Source organism: Gadus morhua, chromosome 13 (genome assembly GCF_902167405.1).
Source record: "Gadus morhua chromosome 13, gadMor3.0, whole genome shotgun sequence".
NCBI lineage: Eukaryota > Metazoa > Chordata > Actinopteri > Gadiformes > Gadidae > Gadus > Gadus morhua.
The window spans coordinates 12,514,947-12,536,015 of record NC_044060.1 but is presented as its reverse complement, the minus strand read 5'-3'; the positions used below and the strand labels follow the sequence as shown (position 1 = coordinate 12,536,015).

The following is a 21,069-nucleotide window of genomic DNA, read 5'->3' as shown; positions in this document are numbered from 1 at the left end:
TCTATTTGGGATCATTTATTGATAACCAAGCATAGTTAATTTTGTATACAAAATACCTGAGCAATATATGAAATTGATGTGGTGTTTAAATCAAACATTGGTAAATAAACAAATAGTGGTAGTTGATAAATGCAGGGAATCACATTTTATGTTAACGTTTAATTTAGTATTACATTTATTAGAATAGATCAATCTACTTTCATCACTAAGCTGTTCCACGTGTAAAATCAAAGTCTTACCACAGCCCTCGTTTCTCGGGTGCATACATCGTGTTGCGTGGCGACCAGCAGATGTCTTGTACGGTGTATTCTGTGTATGCATTGTGTTCGGTGCTCTTAAGAACATGCTCGAGTCCCTCACGGCTCCATGTCATTGTCATTCTGCAGAGTCTTCATAGCCAGGCCCCATAAGGTAACGCTGGAGATTAACTGACCCTCCCCTGCCCTGAAGGTGCCACTAGCGGCCTTAGTGGACGCTGTGAGCGGACTGTGACTGTCTGTTGGATGGAGGTAGGCCCTCCCTACGATACTGCCACCCGCCTCCATGGCCACCACGCCGCCCTCCACATAGGGGCCATAGAGGGCCTCCTGCGGCAGGGCATGTTTGGCCAGCTTAAGGTGGTCGGCGCCAGGAGGCGGCGGTGGACACTTCCCCGTGTGGTTGGAGGCGAGGAGGTGGTGCGGGACGAGCAACCGCAGCTCGGGGAGGCAGGTGGAGGTGGTAGCAGCGTGGCGGTGACCGCTGGGAGACGGAGTCCCTACAGCTCTGGGTTGATGCGGGGATGAAGACTTGCTCCCCCCCGTGTGGGGCATCAGGCCGGAGAAGGGCGGACCCACGGAAGGCGGAGGCGCTGGGGGTTTGGACAACGCGCTGCCGGATCCTTCGGAGGTGCAGGGCCGCTCCGGGGCTTCGGACTCTGGGCTGGTCTCTCGGGCCCCCTTGCAGTGCATGCGGCTGTGTCTCCTCATCAGGGCGGAGCGGGTGAAACTTTTGCCGCAGCCGTCGCAGACGTAGGGTCTCTCCCCCGTGTGGGAGCGCGTGTGGCGGCGCAGGTCCCCTGAGCCGATGAAGGACTTCCCTACACAGACATGTATCCTCGGTCACATTTTAAGGAACATTGTGAGTAGTACATGACAACGTTATTTGTAAACATCCAGCAAAGGCAAGATTGATCCATTCGTAGACCATTTACAACAGACCCAAATCCCAGGGGTAGAGTAGGACATAAGTGGAGTGGGCGTATTGACGTATGGACTTCTCCGTTGTCACTCATCCGTGAGAGGACTGAATATGCGAGAGTGCAACTACCAGTGTTCAACAGTGCATGCACGGGAGGGCCAACCCCTTGAGGACCCCCCCCCCCCCAACCAGGGTCTCCTCATTTTCATCGTTATCGTTTATTTTACAGAGGTGTGCTGAAAAATGTCATTTATTTTTTTATAGTTTCTAGTTTTCTCTTTTATAGTACATTTAGTTAGGCTATTTTAGGAGATAAGAGTTAGGGACAATGACATTAACCTATAATTAATTACTTTAATCATATTATTGTAGGAATGAACGAATAGTAAGCTGTGGAGAACTTTAGCACTACTCTGCATTGCGATTCCTCTTAAGACATGGTAATGTATTTAGTATTAGGAAAATATATAATTTATATGTATAATTTGTTCAAATCTCGTTTGTTACATTCATAATACTGCCAATGCAAGGGAATTCATCAATGGGCCATAGGCTAAATCACCATGGTGTTACCTTAGTGGGGGATAGATTATCTGACATCTATTTAAATGACATCTTTAGCGATCTTTGAGATTGGCACTTTAATATATTGTTAATATAAATACGAACAGCATTCTTTCTATCTATATAAATTTCATTTATTATTATTATTATTATCCGGAAAAGCTGGGTTGGATGGCGGTTCTGCTGACCTACGTTCCCAGAACCACAGGTTTCCTCTGGATTTATCACAGACTCTATGACCTTTCCAAACTTGAAGACAGGAAGCTCCTTACCGCAGGTGTCACAGTGGTGCGTTTTGTCCCCAGCGTGGCGGACCTTGTGCTTCAGCAGCTTCCTCTGCATGTTGAAAGACTTTCCACACTGGTCACAGGTGAATGTCTTGTCTGTGGTGTGGGTCTTTTTGTGGTCTTTGAGATTGCTGAAGTTGCTGAAACCTGGTAAATAAAGTAAAGGAAATCTCACCGAGGTAAAACTACAGTCAGGGGTTGTGTTGCCTTTGTCGATTTCGATCTGGTTTGGTTATGATCTCAACATATAGTGCCAAGTAAAGTCACTATAGGTAAGAGTGTTATAGTTTTTGGCCTCTGTGTCTATGGTTAAAATTGTGATGTTGTGATTTGCGTTTGAATTAAAATGCTAATGAAAGAAAAACATTACCTACCTCTCCCACATATATCGCACAGGTGTGGCTTCTGGCCGGTGTGGACCACAATATGTCGCTGGACATCTCCTGCTGCAGCAAAGCTGTGATGCAGAAGACAGCGGTTTAAGTACAATGCATGTCATTGACGATCCTTCACAATGCACCAATGCAACCTCTTATCAACCCACATGTCAGTTAGCCTACCTCTTCCCGCATAGCTCACAGATGTACGGCTTCTCTCCAGTGTGTCGGCGCAAGTGTGTCTGTAAGTTTCCAGCCTGGATTTAAAGGGGAAAGGAGAGCAGTAGTCTGTGTTTTGCGAGGGTTCCACATGGAAAGTAAACAAATACTTAACAATACATTGAAGAATGCAGTGTCACGTTACCTGTGAAAAGTTCTTTCCGCAAACGTTGCACTGGAAGGGCTTTTCACCTGGAGAGGAAAAATGTGTAGTTGATAAAAGGTACAACTCTTTAACACTTCTGCCATTTGTGTTTTTTTCCATCTGTGGTTACATTATGTAGACCTCAATGTGTTTGGTCTACATACACAATACATTGATTTCAACATAGTGTAAAAATCATTGCATTGTGTATGGAGTATATAGAAATACATACATTGATTTCAAAATATTATGTGAAAATCAATGCATTGTGTAAGGAGAATAAATACCGGTATGGGAGCGTTTGTGAAGCTCCAGGTTGCTGGGGTGTTTGAAGATCTTTCCACACACGGTGCAGCAGTACTGCTTGTGTCCCGTCTGCTTCAGGGTGTCCGAGGTCTTCTTTGGGTCGTCTTCCTCAAGGTCCGCAGGGGGGGGACTGGGTAGCTGGATCTCGGGCGCTGCCTCCTGAACCCCCTCTGTGTCCCGTGATGGGCCCTCTGTGGGGAGAACCTCCGGTCCTTGGCTCTGAGTGGGAGGCTCCTCCCGGTGGATCTCTCGACTGGGAACGCAAAGTACCGGCTCGCTGACCGACTCGGCATACATCTCTTCCAAGGCCTTCTGAGACCGCAGGTAGTTGTACTTCTTCAGGTACAGCGTCTTCTTGGGGCGCACCAACTTGTTTTTGTCTTCCGATTCAGGGGCTGAATTGGGGGCTGCTGCAGCCGACGGTGCCGTGGATGGTGACGATGCGTCAGTGGTATTCTTTTCCACCATCGTGGCCCCGCATGTAGGTATTTGATGGGCCGTGCTAGCGGAGCACACAGGGGTGAGACTATGGGTGCCTTGGCTGATCACAAGTGATTGACTCTGCTGTTGCTGATCTCCCACGTCCAGCAAAGGGCTGGGGCCTTGATTTGATTCTTGGTTGTTCTGTGCTGCGCTCTCTTTAAAGTACTGCTTGCTATAGAAGTTGCGAAGTTTGTAGCCATGGACCAACTGCTTCTCCACAGGAGCCTGTGTGCCATCACAATTTGAGCTGCTATGGCGCGCTGGAAGGTGCAGACCTTTAGGGTCCGAGTTGTTGTTGCAGCCTGATCTTTGAGCTTCAGATGTAGGGCAGTGGAGGTCGATGTGATGGGGAAGCCCCCCTCCCAAGAGGCAGTCATGTTCAGAGTTCAGAAGAGAGAATGATGTGGTATCTGCTGGTGGCGGACATGGCTTGAGGAAAGCATTGCACATGCTCAGGAGGTTTGGGACCTGCAAACACTGGGCGATTTCCAGAAGAGCCTGGACATTATCCTGGTTGATGTCCAGATGGGAGGTGTACATATAGTCCAGAACTTGTCCGATGCCACTGACATCTTGAATAACCAGGTGAAACACATCATTCTTCTGACTGGGGGAGTTTTGGAACAAGGACCTAGAAGTATTAAGTTATCATTATCATTTAGGTTTAAAACATGTCATCAATGTATAATATAAATAATGCAAATAAGGCACCTGAAATAAGAACTGAAGGCAGCCAAGACATTTTTGTGAGCTTTGAAGCAGACACCTTTGACCACAAGCATGCAGTCACAGAGCAGACCCTGGATCCTCTGCTCTTGGAGTTGCTGAAGAAGGTGAGAACTGTGACTGGACAGCGTATCCATGGTCGGTCGCTCAACTGTTGAACGACGGAGCCATCAAAACAACTAATGGATGAGTGCCAACAACATGTAAAAGATAATAAGAAAAATTAATGATGACGATAAATACTTTGTTGAATACATCGGCGTATACATGAAATAAAATATAAGATCCGGTCGGAAACCCGTTTCGGATTGCTCAGAGACCAATCATGAAGAAATTGTAAAATACCTCCAAAGCTACTAGGATTTCATTTGAATGCTTTAAGATTGTGCATGGTTTAAAGTGATTTTAAACCACACCGTTTATTTGGATAGGTTAGCGGAACTGTACTTCACCCCGATTGAATGAAGCTATTACAAAGCCTCATACTTGCAAAATAGATACATAAACCAATGTGTTGTCCGCCACTCACCTTTCATTTGCTTGAGTGGTCACTTTTTTTTTTTACGTACCTCACTTCCTGGTCCGTCATGTTATTCGAACTATTTACATATAACTGTTTATATCTCCAATATTATTGACAAGTAATCTAAGCAGCTCAAAAATTAAAATCAGTTCTATATTATTTAAAAACACGGATCGACATAATTGCCAAAGTTAAACGATTAAATTCCTATTTTCCACAAGCAGGAACCATCAACCTCGGAACGTTTGATTAGGCTATTTTGTCTTACAGAGCAATGTAATGTGTAGCAACTGCTCCGGCCTCACTGTGGTCACGTGTGTTATGGAAAGTTCTTCCAAACTGGAGTATCGCTGCACGTCTCCCTAACTGCAGATAACAAATGTATTACGAACAGGGGCTTTATTCCAGTTTAATATATTTCCATTCAGCAGTTGTTTGTGTTACTGCTAAGGGTTAGCGTCATGTCAGCATCGGCTTGCCAACTTAAGCTTTCTTTGTAGAGACGCGGTCGTTGTGATTGTATCTGCTGTTATACATTCCCTAAGGTACATTTTTCCTTAATGAGTTCATTTTATTAAAGGGAGTTAGTTATCAACATGGTATTTTTCACCTGTAATGCGTGTGGCGAATCGCTGAAGAAAGTACAAGTTGAGAAACACGTGAATATGTGTAGAGGATGCGAAGTTCTCTCTTGTATTGACTGTGGGAAAGACTTTTGGTAAGTTAAATATCAATTTATCTATCGACACTATGCACTATTTTAACGTCACTAGCTTCACTGATATTAACATCGTCGTGCACTATGATCGTCTGCTTATGTTTTGTTACAATTGGTTGACAACAGGGGCAATGACTACAGAAATCACTTAAAATGCATCACTGAAGACCAAAAGTATGGAGGGAAGGGCTTTGAGGCGAAGTCTAACAAAGGCGAAGTTAAACAGCAGCAGTGGATCCAGGTAAACGACAACGCAGATGGATGTCTTGACGACACCCAGATTTTATATTTATCATACATAAAAAAAATGTATGGCATGCTGTTGGACAATAATCATTAGTTGTGATCATCAAAGGTAAATAAAAGCATGCAAATAATAATACATTTTAATTCGGATTTTTTTTATCTCAACAGAGGATTAATGATGCCATGAACAAACCAGGAGTAAGTCAGAAGATGAAGGACATCCTCAGTCAAGTCAGTTCATATGATAACGTCCCAAGAAAGAAAGCCAAGTTTCAGGTTGGTGAAAAGTATATTTTTGATTATCATTGATATTGTATGCTGAAGGCTTGTAGGAGGTAACTCAGTTTGTTGTCCTTTTCCCATATGGCTGCCCATCAGAACTGGATGAAAAACAGTTTGAGAATGACCAATCCGAATCTACAGGACGAAGTCTGGGAAATTTTTTCTGCAGCTACGACCAATGTAAGACATTGCTTCCATTCAACAAACATGCTACTGGATTTTAGTCTACTCTTAACTATCTTTGTCAATGGTAAAGCGTTATTCTTATATTGAACAGACGCATAACATTGGCATTGGCAGTTTTGCATATTTTTCCCTGTGATTAATACTATGCGTATGTGTTCACGTCAATCTGCCCTGTGTCCATTTATGATTTGAAAGGGAGCCGAAGCCTCCAAGCTGAATACCAAAGCTGAAGATACTCCAGCTGAGGTGAAGGTGCAGAATGAATCAGAGGAGCTGGCTCCTAAAGAGGAGAAGAAGAAGCTGAACAAGAGGGAGCGTAAAGAGGCCAGGCAGCAGAAGAACGGGAAGACGAAGAAGGGTGCTGAAAATGCCCCTGCCGTCGAACATGGAGAAAAGGTGAAGAAAAGAAAACATGCCTCAGAAGAAGCAAATGGAGAAGAGAATGGAGACGAGACGTCCACAAAGAAAAGGAAGAAAAGCAAGGACTGCTCTGAAGGTAAGACCATGCACATGATTGTTTTTGTAAATGATTTCTGCGTCTATCTAATCTGAATGGAGACTCAAACATCAAACATCTATGACATTTTTTTATTTTGTGCAGCTCAGGAGCATTAAGACTGGATGCAGATGAGATAGTTTAATAACATGTTCTACTTGGAGTAATCTTTCTTGTTATTAAATGTTTTAAGGATTGGGTGGCCTGTCTGTCTACTTACTTACCGAGCTTTGTGCACGCACTCTGCCTGTGCACTAATTACGCATGACCGGAGTCTCAAGGCTCAATGACAAGGCTTGGCAGACCTATTGCTACAGTTGGCAAGCTAGTCATGTGTTTCTGCAGGATTTGCTTTTGAGGGGTGGAGTTGTTCCGACTTGATATTTTTAAAACTAGCTTACTTTTTTTGGCTGGTTCCTCCAAATTGCCTTTCCTAGCTTTAATATAATTCTTTCCTCATGTTTGGATTTTTCCTAGATGACCAAGATGAAAGCCAATCGGCAGATGAGGTTGAGGAGCGAGAAGCTTCCAAAGGTAACAGATTTCATGACAGCATTTTATATCCCTTTTTTATGATTTGGTATATGTATTGGAGGAAAGAGTCACTAGGGGTCAGTGTTTGGATTTCAAGTCATTTTATTTGTAAATTAATCCATTAGTTGTTTAATGTGATCAAATTGGTGGTAGCTGGATGCCTAGTGACTTTAGAACCTTGTATTGATTGATAGTTTAATGCATGTTCTTGGACTCCAGGCAAATTCAACTGGAAGGGAACAATTAAGGCTGTCATCAGACAATCAACTGACCAAGAGATTTCGGTGAAAAAACTCAAAAAGAAGGTGAGACATTTTATTTCAGAGATGCCATACAGTCCGTCAACGACCTCAAACCCAAGAGCCTCGTAAAATAACATGAGAAATATATATTTGGTAGTAGGCTTAATCGGATGTTTTGTTTATACAGGTTTTGGCAGCATACTACACTTTCAGCGGTGAGAGCAATTTCAAATCAGAAGAGCAGTTGATGGCCCTTTTCAACAAGAAGATCAAGGGAAATCCAAAATTCAAGGTTTTGAAAGACAAAGTTAAACTTGTAAATTAATATCCACAACACTTATGCTATTCCAAAACCATCCATTTCTACATCCTGGTTTCTCCTGGTCTCCATGATCCTGATGCCTTTTGTTAAGCGTCTCAAAGATTAAATACTTTTATTATGAAGTTGTTGTATGTGATTATTGTTATCTTGGACAAATATTACCAACCATTTTAATAGATATGGACAATTCGTAATTATCCACCAGTGGATTTGGTGGTTTTGAAGATGTTTTGAAATGTAATGATTTAAAAAAAAAACCTTTTAATTGATATCGTATGGCCTCATTTATATTACCTATTTGTCGTCAATTAATGCCATTCATGTTTTTATAAAGATGGTAATTTTATATCATTCAGCCTCATTTATTTAACTTGTGTGTAATAAGTGGATGAAGTCCATGTTTTTTTTAATCTATAAGTGAGTTTGCCCAGATTGCTTATACACCGATATATATATAGATAATGTTTTAGACGCTCTGTTGCGCATTCCGAGGCCCGAGGTAAGGCTGGGAAAAGCCACCTTATCTGTGGGATTGGATGTTGGATTGGGGAAAGGAAAGGGGGATAGGTGCACCTGAGGTGAATTTGACTCTCACACGGAACAGAGCTAATGCACATTCCTCGGCACCCCGAACGGGGTTCACTTGGCCAGGCACACAGAAGCTCCATAGAAGGTGGATGCCTGGCGTCAGCCTCAGGTGAGGTTTTAATGCTGTCTGATTTCCCACTACTAGAATGAGCAGCCTCTCTACCACACACACACACACACACACACACACACACACACACACACACACACACACACACACACACACACACACACACACACACACACACACACACTTCTGCCCGGCTTTATGAAGCTCTGCTAATCCTTGCAAGTTTAACACCGATACTCATTCATCACTCTGCTTACTTGTAATAGTATATTGCATACTTGGGTATTAGTGAAAGTGTTACTCAAGTTGGCTAGTATTAAAATGGGGTTTGCTGGCCCAAAGTAGATGTTTAGTTATTTTTTGGGGGGACTCGACTATTTAAAAAAAAAAAAAAACAGGAAAAAAAAGACTTGCTCAGTTGAAACTTGCAGACAATACAACATTGTTTAGATTGCATTGGAAGTTATACATCTTACTCCTTCGTATGATAATACCTGCAATGCATGTGATTGTTTTATTTACTCAGACTAGTGTTTAAAAGGTTGTTTAATTACTCAAATTGCAACATGGTTAACTATATGCTGAACTACGGACCAGAACCAAAAAGCATTAATAATTTATTTGATATGAGTTGTAAAAATAATTTGAATGCGTTTGATCAATTTGCAGCGGCATCCTTGCGCCTATTGTTGTGGAAATATTTTTTACGTAGGAATTCGATATTAAGGCCTTCTTTTCTTATAGCCAATTCTTTGAGGTTTGTTGGTTTGTATATTTTAAACCAGGTCGCTTTTATTGACCCAAAACGTGCTCTTCATTAAAGAGCGATTAAAGCGAACTAACAATTTCGTCTAAATGTAATGAATGTAATGATACATTCAAATTCTGCGTGAATGCACACAATGGATGAATTGGAGAGTGGATGAAGTGGTTTCCAAAAATCTAAACGTTGCGTTTAAAGCTACGTCACCAACCAGGAAGTAGTGGGGAACCTAGGTGCTAAGACAGAACTGTCTTTAAAAAGGTCTCTGTATCTAGCAATTCAGTAAAAAAAAAAGACATGCTCGACAACAGTGATTTTGCAACTTTACGAAACAGATTCAGGAGAGATGCCGAACTTCTTCTGCAAGGATCTACATTGGATGAAAATGAGGAAAAGGGTAAGGCAAGCGTCATAAGTGTTAGCTGTAACTTTTGTGTGGGTGATCAAGTGGTGAATATCTGCATTATATTGTACTTAAGATTCAACACTAATACGCAGCAGATACCACATATATAAATTATCGATTGGTAGGCCTATGTATAATCCATATCTTAAACTTCTAGCAGTTAATGTTCGTAGAAGTCACAATTTCAGCCGGAATAAACGTGTAACGTTATATCTGTTGATAACACAGCACGACGCTTAGCTGGCATTTGAATGCACACCGTTTCATTCGAAAGTTTTCGATTGTTTTTTCTATTTGAAAATTAAGATAAACGTACATATCTACATTGTTAAGCTTTAAGGTTTCAAACAGAGGACTCTTGGTGAGCGGGTAGGATGGGCAGTGGTCTAAACTCAATGCCCTGTGGAAGGGCTCCAGCAATTCTTAATTGTTTTCATTGGAGGCAGACTGTCAGCACTTGGATGCAACATGATAAGACATCTACCATGTCCCGCCTTAACGGTTAATTAATATAGATAAAAGAAAGAGCAAAACCGCTCACCCCTCGTTTGACTCCTGGATGATTCATTTTGCAATGATTTTGCCAAATGGAGTCGGGTATTATGTGTGGTTCTTCACCAGGGTCTGAGGTCTTGGTTCTTGCATGCCCAGCAGTTTTTTCTTCTGCACATAGGAATGCGTAAGGCTGACTCTACTAGTATCTGTTCAGGGCATGGATTTCGTACTGGACATTTCAGGGCACACTTGCCTTGATACTTCTACAGCTGAAGAAGTATTTTGATACATTTAATCAACCACTAAAGTATGGCCTTCCTTTAAATGCCCTCCTTATCTAAAAGATGCCTATCTGTTTCGCCAGAAAAAAAAGTTTGACCTAGACTGAGATGATTCTCATAATCTGGAGGTAATCCAATACTTTCCTGTAACGTGGTACAACTTTCGAGGAAGTTCTTTTGATAATAATAATAATAATACATTTAATTTAGAGGCGCCTTTCAAGACACCCAAGGTCACCTTACAGAGCATAAAGTCATCATACATTTTTTAAAAAGCAAGACATTGTGGAAAAAATAAATAAATTTAATTGATTTCACGGTCGTAGTTAAAATGTACCATAGCAGGAATATATATATATCTTTTTTTTTTAAATGGCTTTTAATTAAGTGAGATGAGTTTGTTCATTGGATTTGTAATTTCTTCTTTTGTGGAGAAAAGTATAATGTCTACACCAAAAGATGTCTGCCTACATGACGCAAGATTTCGTAAATACACTAATATATTATATTTCACTATCATGAAAAAGACAACATGTAGGTCTAGGTCTACAATACAAAATTAGTATAAAAGTGCACAAGGGTTGCTGAGGGTCCTTTGGTACGAGGGGAGTATGGCTTTGAATGAGCGGAGGACCCTAGAGGTCTTTGTAACCCCTCTGTCTGTGAATCATAGAAGGGGCATAATGGTTCATGGCCTACACAGCAGCTCTTATTCCTTTGCTTATGGTGGTTTAATACAGGCTTATATGAAGGATTTGAAAACAACACTTACTAACTTAAAGTAATTGATTTATCTCTTATTTTTAAACAATGCTGGTCTGCGATCTAATCATCACTACGTTCTTTACTAAAACATCAGTTTCCAATATATTTAGTAAAAAGGATTTCATGGTACTGATTCTGCAAAAGAGCATTTAGTGTCTGCATGCCTGCCATACATTAAAGCAATAGCTTTTCAATGTGTGTTGCATCCAAAAACACAACACGGTATCACCACCCAGGTACATAATGTTATCAAAAAAAACAAATTGCTACTGCTTTTGTTTTGCCATCTTTGTGGCCGGTTCGTTCTCGTGACGGCTCTGCATCACAATCAGCACAAAAAAGTGATATTTAGAAATTATATCGGTGACCGAAGTTTTAAGGAAGAAGGTTATGATGGTTTCTTCACAGGGCGGTATTGTCCATTTAAAGGCCTCGGTCCCTAACTCACTCGGAAGTGGCTGAAAAGTGTAAAAAGTGTCATTGGAGAGGAGGGTTTTTTACTGGAACCTTGTGTTGCCACGCAGGTTCCCACTGGTCCTTGGTTCACACACAGGGCCCTTTCTCTGTGTAAAGTTCACATGTTCTCCCTGTATTCACGTATGTTCCTCTGGGGACTCCTACCTCTCCACACATGCAGGATAGGGGACAAGCTTGTTAAGAGACCAAAGGATGAATATCTGAGGAACTAGGCAAGGGAGTGAAGTCAAGTATGACGATGAAAAAGCTTGTGTTCTTCCTCAGTTTAGGGTATGGGAATAAAACGCAATGAAATAGGCTTAAGTGAGTACATTCATGCTAAAATAGACTAAAGGCTTGATACAAGTTATATAACGCAATTGAGGCTACCAAAAAAAAAAAAAAAATCTTGTGCCCCAAAGAAGTGAAAAAGGACGCATTGGCAGACTATTAAACAGTCTTGTTTCTTTATCTTTTAAGGTAAAAAGGAAGAAGAGGCAAAATCTCTCCCACGCTTTAACAGACATTCTGTCTTCTGGATAATGGCGTCCGTGGCTGTCACATATTATGTCGACTTCCTGAGCGTTCTCATGCAGAGCGAAGACATCAAAAGGTGAGGATTGTAGTTTGAGGTCATTCACATTCATTCCCATCAAACATTTCTTTCAACAATAATTGTATAACTTATGTGCATTCATAAAAAATTTAAGAAAACTGTTGTCAGTGTTTTTTTCCCCTCTCCCTCTCTTTCATAGTTGGTGGTTTAATGTGGGTTTGACACTCCTTGGCATCTGCCTTACCCTGGCCGGGTTTTGCATTGTGTACCTGGAGTGGTATAAAGGCATCACGCACTATGACCAGGAATACCCTGCCATCCCCCCCCTTACCACAGCAGCCTTCATTGCAGCGTCTTGCAGGTAAAATCACCAATTAAAGGAATCATAAATGAATCTGTTAAACTGTTAAAAAGGTCTCATGTCCATAAACAGTTGGACCATAAACTTATTTTTGAGTCTTTCATGAATGGATTACAATGAAATGATTACGGGTGACGTGCCTTTGACTGATCTATCTTTTTTTATTGGAAACGGTTGCAGCAACAAAGTGCAAATATTGTGAAGCAATGTATTTTTCTGTTTTTCTTTACAGTTTGAACATAGCACTGTGGCCAGTTTGGTCGTTCTTCACACCGCTCATCCTGTTCACTCAGTTCATGGGCATAGTGATGCTCATCTCTCTACTTGGCTAAGATAACCGGTGAGATCTGTGAAAGGAAACTGTACAAAATCAACAAGTTCTGAATAGAGTGCTGTAAAATGTACTCAATGATTTAAAATCCGCTCCCTTTGTTTTAGTACGTTAGCCTTTTTAAAGTCAGTCCAGAGTTTTGTTTGTTCTTTCACATTCATATTATTTTTAAGTGATTTCATAAATGTATATTTGTACCAGAGCTGTGCAGATGGGTTATAAATCCAAAGCTAAAACCAAACAAGCAAATTGATATGCCAAAGAAGGGGTCTGGAATATTTTGAGACTTTTCTTTGAAAGATCTGTGAATATCACTCGAGAAGAGAGCAGAGACTGAGAAGAAGAAATATAGTATAATATAAATATATATGCATATAATTGATTGATTTCTAAAATGCACTAATGCATCACATTTGTAAAAGTGTTCACCACCTGCTCTATGCTGCAAGATAACGCAATGAAAATATTTTAAATACATTGATTTTAAGTAACAAAACATGAAATAGGCAGTTTGTTTTATTTAAAAAGCAAATAATTTATTTATGTAGCATATAAATCTTCCACAAAAGCAAACATTGTTTGAATGGATAGAAATGTTCTTGCTACAACTAAATTGCACACTTATGTTTTACAGTTTGACTTAATTAACTTCTACCTTAACTATTGAACCATTTGATATTTTAGAGGGGCTTTACCATTAGATTATGATGTTTCTTTGTTGTGTACAAACACTCCATTCGACTACATGTGTCATATTTTTTGTTGAAACATTACATTGATTAATAATCACAATTTGATACGTTCTGATTTTCCATTAGTGTGGGCAACGTCATTGAGTGGACTGATTAATGTTGATTTTTTTTTTATCTAATTTGTTTGACTTATATATTTATTTTATTTTGTGGGTGTTTTTACAAAGTTGGAATAATGACCGTATACAATATTTGTGTAACTTTTTAAAGTGTTCGTTTTTGCTATATTATTTGATTAAAATGTATTTAATTCTAACCACTGAATTTGTCTAACTTGATAATGGTATTTCTTCACAATGTATCGTGAATTTCTACATTCAACTATCCTTTATATCATTATACAATGGGTGAATATGACACATACTCTTGCTTAGTATTTTTTGACGTGGATTTTAAGATCCCGGATCGTAAAATGCTTGTCAGGTAAAACTAATTAAGAGTATCTGACTTGGTGGATCATACATTGACTTAAGTGGGAAATGGTAGAAATGGCTTTCAATCTAAAACAGATTCAACTTGTAGGCCTGCATCAGGAGATGACCTGAGATTGAGGGAAATTTATAAAGCCACTGTTAGTTTTCTCAATTATAAATGAACAGGCCAGTGACCAGGGTCACCCCATTTAGAAAAATAAATACATAATAATTAAAAGAGCACATCGCCACATCCCTTGTTGAAGCTGGACTGCTAGGTCTTATAGCTAGATACCTTGTAGCATAACAATTATGGATCTGACTAATGTCCTTACAGCAAAATAAACATACTGACACTCCTAGGTGTTGCTCATAGACCGTATGGTAGCGCCATTAGACTACACGTTGAACCTTCTTACGGTTTATCTAGGGTTGAGCCTCACTTTGGTTGGCCCATACATCCAGGAGGCGTTTCTTACTTGCAGAAAGACGAATTACAGGGACATCAATGGCTAATGCTGACGTCAATGTGCTATAAAAAACTTCCAATCCAATCAACGTGTTTATTGGATGATCAAACCCTTATTAGGATACTTTGATGGCGGGAGGATAGGTCTATAACTATTTTAATGCAAACACGAATTGATTGACAAATCGATACTATGCAGATTGTCTGGTAATTAAGGGAAGACCTCCGAGCCACAAAGACGAGAAGGCCTTAAACGCTTAATCACCTTGGATATTCGTGAATCCATTGTCTTTTTCCTCGCACACATTAATCATGACAAGCAAGAACAACCAAGTAAATGTATTTCTTTAACGGTAGCAAGCGGCATATGTCTTCATTAAGACACATCCAAGGAGGGCGACCTATGTATAAGGGGTCAAATACAAAGTACAAATTGATTAATTATTCTTTTTTTTACCAACCCCAAAATGTGTTGTAGCTCCATAATCCAAAGAAGGCCCAATGCATATCGGAAAGTCTGGAATCTCATGGGATCTCAAGGATCTGTAATTGGGTGGACGGATCTTTCCTTCTTACGATATTTGATTACGAACCCCAATTTGATTTGTGGTTAACTGGTTAGTAAGAAGCGTTCGTCTTTATCAGGTTCAAACAAATAAGACGTGTTCCATTGCATTGCATTGCATTGATGCGCACCTTCCGACCGGCCACCAACTCACACCTGTCAGGAGTCTCACCTTTCTCTAAGTTATTTCTCCTTGTGGTGGGCCTGACACCCGATATCCACACTGAACGGACTTTAACAGAGATTTAAAAGGACGGTGGTCGCGTTTCCATTAGACTGAATCGCACATTTCTGAACAGAATCAACTCGTTTTTATTCGGAATAATCCGCGGTTCTATGCATGTCATTTTTTTTTATCAACCGTTGGCAAGGAAAACAGATGGGGGTTTAAAGAGAGGATCTTTGATTACATCTCACATTTTGTATTTTCTTCGAATCGGATAGTCCTCATTTGAAGAGGTAAAGTGATTCAAATATGAAAACAACAAGTGCATCCATTCTATGGCTGGACATTGAATCTATGTGTGACCACTGAACCGGCCCATGAAGATTGAATGAGCATGTTTGGCACGGCGGCTGTGGCTCTGAATCCTCACATTGTAACAGCGCGTTACGCACTCGGCCTCCCCTGGACGCACTTATAGCGCACAGGATCGACTCTGCTCTTCTCTCGAGACTGACGGTGTCGTAGCCTACTATTTTGCCCACCATGGTGGAACACAGTGGCCTGGATATCATGTGTTTGAACAAGTATTGCAACAGCTCGTCCTCGTCGTCCAGCTCCGAGCACGAGAAGAAGACATTCACCAAGATCAAGCTCAACTTGTCGGCGGACTATCCGAGGAAGAGCTCGGAGATCCTCAGTGGCCAATATGGCACCAACGTGCTACTGATCGGGTTGGCGCTGATGCTGGCCATTGCCCACCATGGACCCTCTGTTACGGAGGAGAACCTGTTGTCGTTCATCACCTGCCTTATGATCATCCAGTTGATGTGGATGATGTGGTACATCTGGATTAGGGACAGGAAGAGTGAGCTCCAGACGGAGAAAGATGTGCACGCCACGACCTGCTGGATAAGAGGTAAGTCTAAATGTTTAAGGTGAGTACACTTATAAACAGAAAAATGCAATTCATATACGTATAGGCCTACATATTTTCAAAATATTTCCTAGTGATTACTTTAGTAAACTCTACTTACTGCGTTGAAGGGAAACCACTTCTAACTATGATGGTTCTTTGCCGATAGGTGGTTTGACTCTTCTTGCACTGCTATCATTGATCCTGGACGCGTTCCGTATTGGTCATTACGTGGGCTTCAATTCCTGTGTGTCGCATGTGCTTGGAGTCTACCCTGTTGTCCATGCAACCCACACAATAGCACAGGTAGGCAAACGTTTAATGATGACTCCTTTAAAACTATTCTTGATTTAAAGAATTTCTGACATTTCACGGCGGGAAAAGTTCTTGTGATTTTTTTAGATGTTTTTTTCTCATCAATTATTTCTTAATTTCTATCTATGTTAAATATATTCAGCATTTCATGTTGGACTTATTCACAGTCCTCATTCATCTCAATAATTGTTGTGTTCATGTCTTTTGGGTTTTATTGCTTAAGGTGCATTTTCTATGGTTTCACATCAAGGATGTCATCAAGAACTTTGAAACATTTGAGAGGTAAGCACAAAGTGTTCAGAAACTTGACAGAAATGTAAAATCAAAGTCCCATGTTTACCCTGTTTAACATAATGTTATAACCTCAGTTGGACCTTTCCATTCACTACAGTCATCTATTCCTCCACTATACATGTTCCCCCTTCTCTTTAGATTCGGTGTAATCCACGCCGTATTCACCAACCTGCTCCTGTGGTGCAACGGAGTGATGTCAGAAGCGGAACACTTCCTGGACAACCACAAGAGAAGACTGTATGCACAAGGCTATGGAAACCTCACCATAGGTAAGGGCCAAGGGGTCGATTGCTGGCTTGTACCTCCAAGGAAAATACAATAGTCCACTTGAGAACTCACCTCAATGGATACACGAACGGGGAGGTAGGGGAGGGTTAGGGCAGGGGAGGGGAGGCGGGTCAGACATCCCCAACAGGTCTTGTTTGTGTTGAGCACCTCTCTATTAGGTTTCAAGAGGGACACAGCAACCCTTTCCCCACACCCCAACCTCCGCTACCCTCTCCCCCCCCCCCCCCCCCCCCCCGCTTGACCTCAGACGGCTTTGTCTCAGGAAAGCTACTCCCAAGGGTGCTGCAATTACAGTAACTGATACATCTAAGCCAAGGGTTGGGGGATCCGACTGCTGCTCCTCATATCCGGCTGACTGTGAGGCTGGCTGCACTCTTTTTTAATTAAAGAGTGCAGGAGCATGGTGGTGGCTTTTCTTCCCTTCGGGGTCAGGAGGGTTGGGGGTGGTTGTTTTGGATATAGAAGATGCAGTAGAATACAGCAGTTTCACTCTAGTGCATTTGCTGCCGTGGTCACAAAATGCCGTTCCTGGGTATACGGTTTCGTAATGGCTGGCCTCCAACATGGCCAGCCGCCAAAACATCAGGGAATTAGTCTGGGTATTATTAACTTATGAAGAAAGAGAAAAAGGTGTAATGGGTCCTGTAAGCCCTGTTATTTCCTTTTCTTGCTAACAAGACAAACACAAATGTTATATATATATATATATATTATATATATATATATATATATATATATATATATATATATATATATATATATATATATACACACACATATATATATATATATATATACATATATATATATATACACATATATATATATACACACACACACACACACACACACACACACACACACACACACACACACACACACACACACACACACACACACACACACACACACACACACACATATATATATATATATATATATTATCGTGAAGTGATTCAATCACTCAGGTCATTGTTTGATGCTCATAACTCTTTGTCGGTTGTCTTGACAGTTATGTACGATATCCCATGGTATTACAAACTTACTGCCTGGTTGTATAAAGAACAATAATAAAAAAATGATTGTATATGATTGTATGATTGTATGATTATATAAAAGGAGGGTTTGGATTTAGTTGGCAAAACCTTCAGTTGTGCCAGCTAAAGTTGGAGTTTTGTAAGGCAAGACATTTTTGGAATTTGCAGACTTTAGCTGGAGCTGTTTCACTGCCATCTAACTGTATTTGTTTCCCCATTTGTGTTGCAGTTCACTCAGAGCCTGACTGTAACTGCACCACCAGCGCTTGCTCCATGTTCTCCAACAGCCTCTACTATCTGTATCCCTTCAACATCGAGTATCACATCTTTGTCTCCGCCATGCTCTATGTCATGTGGAAGAACATCGGAAGGGTGATCGACCTCACCTCCAACCGCAAGCGGTCGGCTACCAAGAACCAGGGTCTGATCCTCGGCCCCATCTTGGGTCTGGTGGCCTTGGCCAGCACCATCGGAGTGCTGGTGGTCTACGTGATCCACGTGGAGGAATCCCTGCAGATGCGCCAGTCAGCCATCTCCATGTTCTACTGTTACGGTATAATCATGCTAGTTTTCATGTGCTCAGCCGGAGCCTCTGGTCTGCTCATCTACCGCACTGACCACATGCCGACCGACACCTCTGAGAACCCATCCAGGCAGCTTGACACGGAGCTCCTGTTTGGCTCCTCTGTGGGCTCCTGGCTGATGTCCTGGTGCAGTGTGGTGGCGGTGCTGGGCTCTACCAGCAGCCCGCCGTACCGGTGGACTAACCTCATCTACTCTCTCTTCATCATCCTGGAGAAGTGCGTCCAGAACCTGTTCATCATCGAATCCTTGTACCGCCATCGAGATGACAGGGAGGATCCCGATCTGCCAGCCACGCCCAAGATCTTCTCCGTGACCTCATCCCTCGCCCCCCCGTATAACGGCATCCTCAACAGAGCCTACGAGACGCCAGAAAGGGACTGTGCGACCATGGACAGTGAGCAGGTGGAAAGTGGACAGGTGTACAGAAGTCCTAGGAAGCCTTCCAAGGTGCCCCTGACCGAGGGGACAGTGGGGGAGCCGCCGTGCACCAAGAGGCAGATCCTGAAGAACATTGCTATATTCCTTCTGATGTGCAATATCTCGGTAAGGTTTTCTAGCATGCTCAGTGTTGCAGGGTGTGCCTGAATTCAATCTAATTGCATGGTCATGAATGGATACATGTTCACATATCAAAAGAAGAAAACCTACATAAGGACCTGTTTTGTACAAGGTTCACCAACGTTTTTAACCCTCTGATCATTCTTTCCCTAAGCTGTGGATCCTTCCCGCCTTTGGCTGCCGGCCACAGTACGACAACGGACTGGAGCAGGAGGCCTTCGGCTTCAGTATATGGACCACAGTTCTCAATTTCGCCGTACCCATGAACCTTTTCTACCGCATGCACTCAGTGGCTTCCCTCTTTGAGGTGTTCCGCAGGGCTTGATGGATCCCATTGGGCACTGACAATGATGGACCGCATGCACCGAACATCCCGCCACCTGCGGGAAAGCAGAAAGAAGCTCCTCACAGCACTGGTCCACGGCTGTGGCGGCGCTCCGAGGGCATTACTGAACGGGTGTGACAGAAAGCCATGGGGAGTCACAGCATACACACCCCTCCGTGGAGGGGTTTGATAGGCCAATCAATCGTTATTAGCAATGTGTTTTCTAAAGAATTACCTTGGGTTCACGACGAAACGATACGAGGAACTGGATTGACAAAACAACCCTTTGGTGTGTCCTAGTCAAAGAAAACCCTTCCAAACATTTGCACTCAATGGCTTTTGTCCAGCAAACAGGTGCCACATGAATGATGCACACATGACACGTCAGCCATTGTTTCTCTAAAGGGGGCAGCATGGCTATGCTGGAACTAGTCCACCAAACAGTCCACTGAGACACCTCTGAGTTCCACTTCTCTGAATAGAGACGTGTGCTGTACTTTGTGAAGTAAATCATGCAGCGAAACATATGTTAATTTCTTTCACTTATTTTCTTTGCATTTTTAATTTGTTAAAAAATGTGCATATTCTAAATGGATAATGTTCTCATCTGTTGCCAGCATATTAACCAAGGTACTCTCAAGTAATCGAATGCTACTACTACACTATAGATCTTGCTATGCACTCTCTTTGTTATATTCATAATGAGTTGGATAATCGTTCTCAGACCTGTACTTATGGAGTATGGACTTCTCAAGTGATTACATGTTGCCAAAATTGCCACGGTCTTTTATTTTCTATTTTTTATCTCCTATTGCGCCTGATAAATTTTTTTCCCTTTGCTCAGAAAGACCCCGGTCTAACTGCCCTAAAGGTTCCCTTCTCCATGTGGCATACTGATAATACTAATTTAGTCAATGGGGAATTAATCATTTAATAGGTGTATGACGTACGGTGTCTAATAGACTGTAAGACTGTAATCAATTTGCTTCATTACCCTTAATTAATTATGAGAACTAATTGAACGGCAGATTAGGAGGGTTAATAGACTGTTCATCAAAGCAATGGCTTTGTGTGCGCACATTACTGAAAAGATTGTTGATGACTCCCAGTCCTCAGACAAATGGCACTTTGTCAGTTTACATCTCAAACATACAATTCGATAAATGGGTCCTATTCTGTGAACATAAAATAAATTTTGTAACAATAGTTGCATAGTTGTACTATACAATTGTATTTTGATTCAATGTGTTTTTATAAGTTAATTTGATATTATTACATTTCTCAACCAGGTGCTATTTACTTTTTTTTATCTTTCCAGTATTTGCCAACTTGTGGTGAATGCTTTTGTTAGTTACTCAATGCGATAGTATAACATTTATGTATATACTGCAATACAGATCAAAAATCATAATTAAAACACTGTGACAAGATCGTTCTGAAATTCTAATGAAGGTGGTGCTAAAAACGAGTTCATTTATTTTC

At 41.5% G+C, this 21,069-nt stretch overlaps 4 protein-coding genes across 5 annotated transcripts; 3 read left to right on the top strand and 1 right to left on the bottom strand.

Moving 5' to 3' along the window:
- Positions 1-4,858, bottom strand: zbtb49 (zinc finger and BTB domain containing 49). 2 transcript variants are annotated; one of them, XM_030376008.1, is made up of 8 exons: positions 4,816-4,858; positions 4,272-4,437; positions 3,059-4,191; positions 2,772-2,818; positions 2,591-2,664; positions 2,405-2,487; positions 2,016-2,177; positions 1-1,078 (listed from the first exon to the last, which is right to left on the bottom strand). In XM_030376008.1, the coding sequence occupies exons 1-8, from the start codon at positions 4,820-4,822 to the stop codon at positions 357-359; spliced, it is 2,394 nt and encodes a 797-aa protein (XP_030231868.1). In that variant the 5' UTR covers positions 4,823-4,858; the 3' UTR covers positions 1-356. The 2 variants fall into 2 exon arrangements, with proteins under 2 accessions (XP_030231868.1, XP_030231869.1); XM_030376009.1 differs by having other exon boundaries at positions 4,272-4,465; positions 4,816-4,846.
- Positions 4,859-5,086: 228 nt separating this feature from the next.
- lyar (Ly1 antibody reactive homolog (mouse)) lies at positions 5,087-7,957 on the top strand. Its single transcript, XM_030376005.1, has 8 exons — positions 5,087-5,527; positions 5,654-5,768; positions 5,942-6,049; positions 6,152-6,235; positions 6,437-6,737; positions 7,215-7,271; positions 7,491-7,576; positions 7,701-7,957. Exons 1-8 carry the CDS (start codon positions 5,406-5,408, stop codon positions 7,836-7,838), a joined length of 1,011 nt encoding a protein of 336 aa, XP_030231865.1. The 5' UTR covers positions 5,087-5,405; the 3' UTR covers positions 7,839-7,957.
- Positions 7,958-9,453: 1,496 nt separating this feature from the next.
- On the top strand, positions 9,454-13,918 carry tmem128 (transmembrane protein 128). The gene is made up of 4 exons (XM_030375463.1): positions 9,454-9,653; positions 12,140-12,272; positions 12,415-12,576; positions 12,809-13,918. The coding sequence occupies exons 1-4, from the start codon at positions 9,554-9,556 to the stop codon at positions 12,906-12,908; spliced, it is 495 nt and encodes a 164-aa protein (XP_030231323.1). The 5' UTR covers positions 9,454-9,553; the 3' UTR covers positions 12,909-13,918.
- Positions 13,919-15,402: 1,484 nt separating this feature from the next.
- On the top strand, positions 15,403-21,015 carry otop1 (otopetrin 1). Its single transcript, XM_030375951.1, has 6 exons — positions 15,403-16,188; positions 16,355-16,491; positions 16,724-16,782; positions 16,933-17,063; positions 18,349-19,247; positions 19,417-21,015. The coding sequence occupies exons 1-6, from the start codon at positions 15,816-15,818 to the stop codon at positions 19,585-19,587; spliced, it is 1,770 nt and encodes a 589-aa protein (XP_030231811.1). The 5' UTR covers positions 15,403-15,815; the 3' UTR covers positions 19,588-21,015.
- The last annotated feature ends 54 nt before the right edge of the window (positions 21,016-21,069 follow it).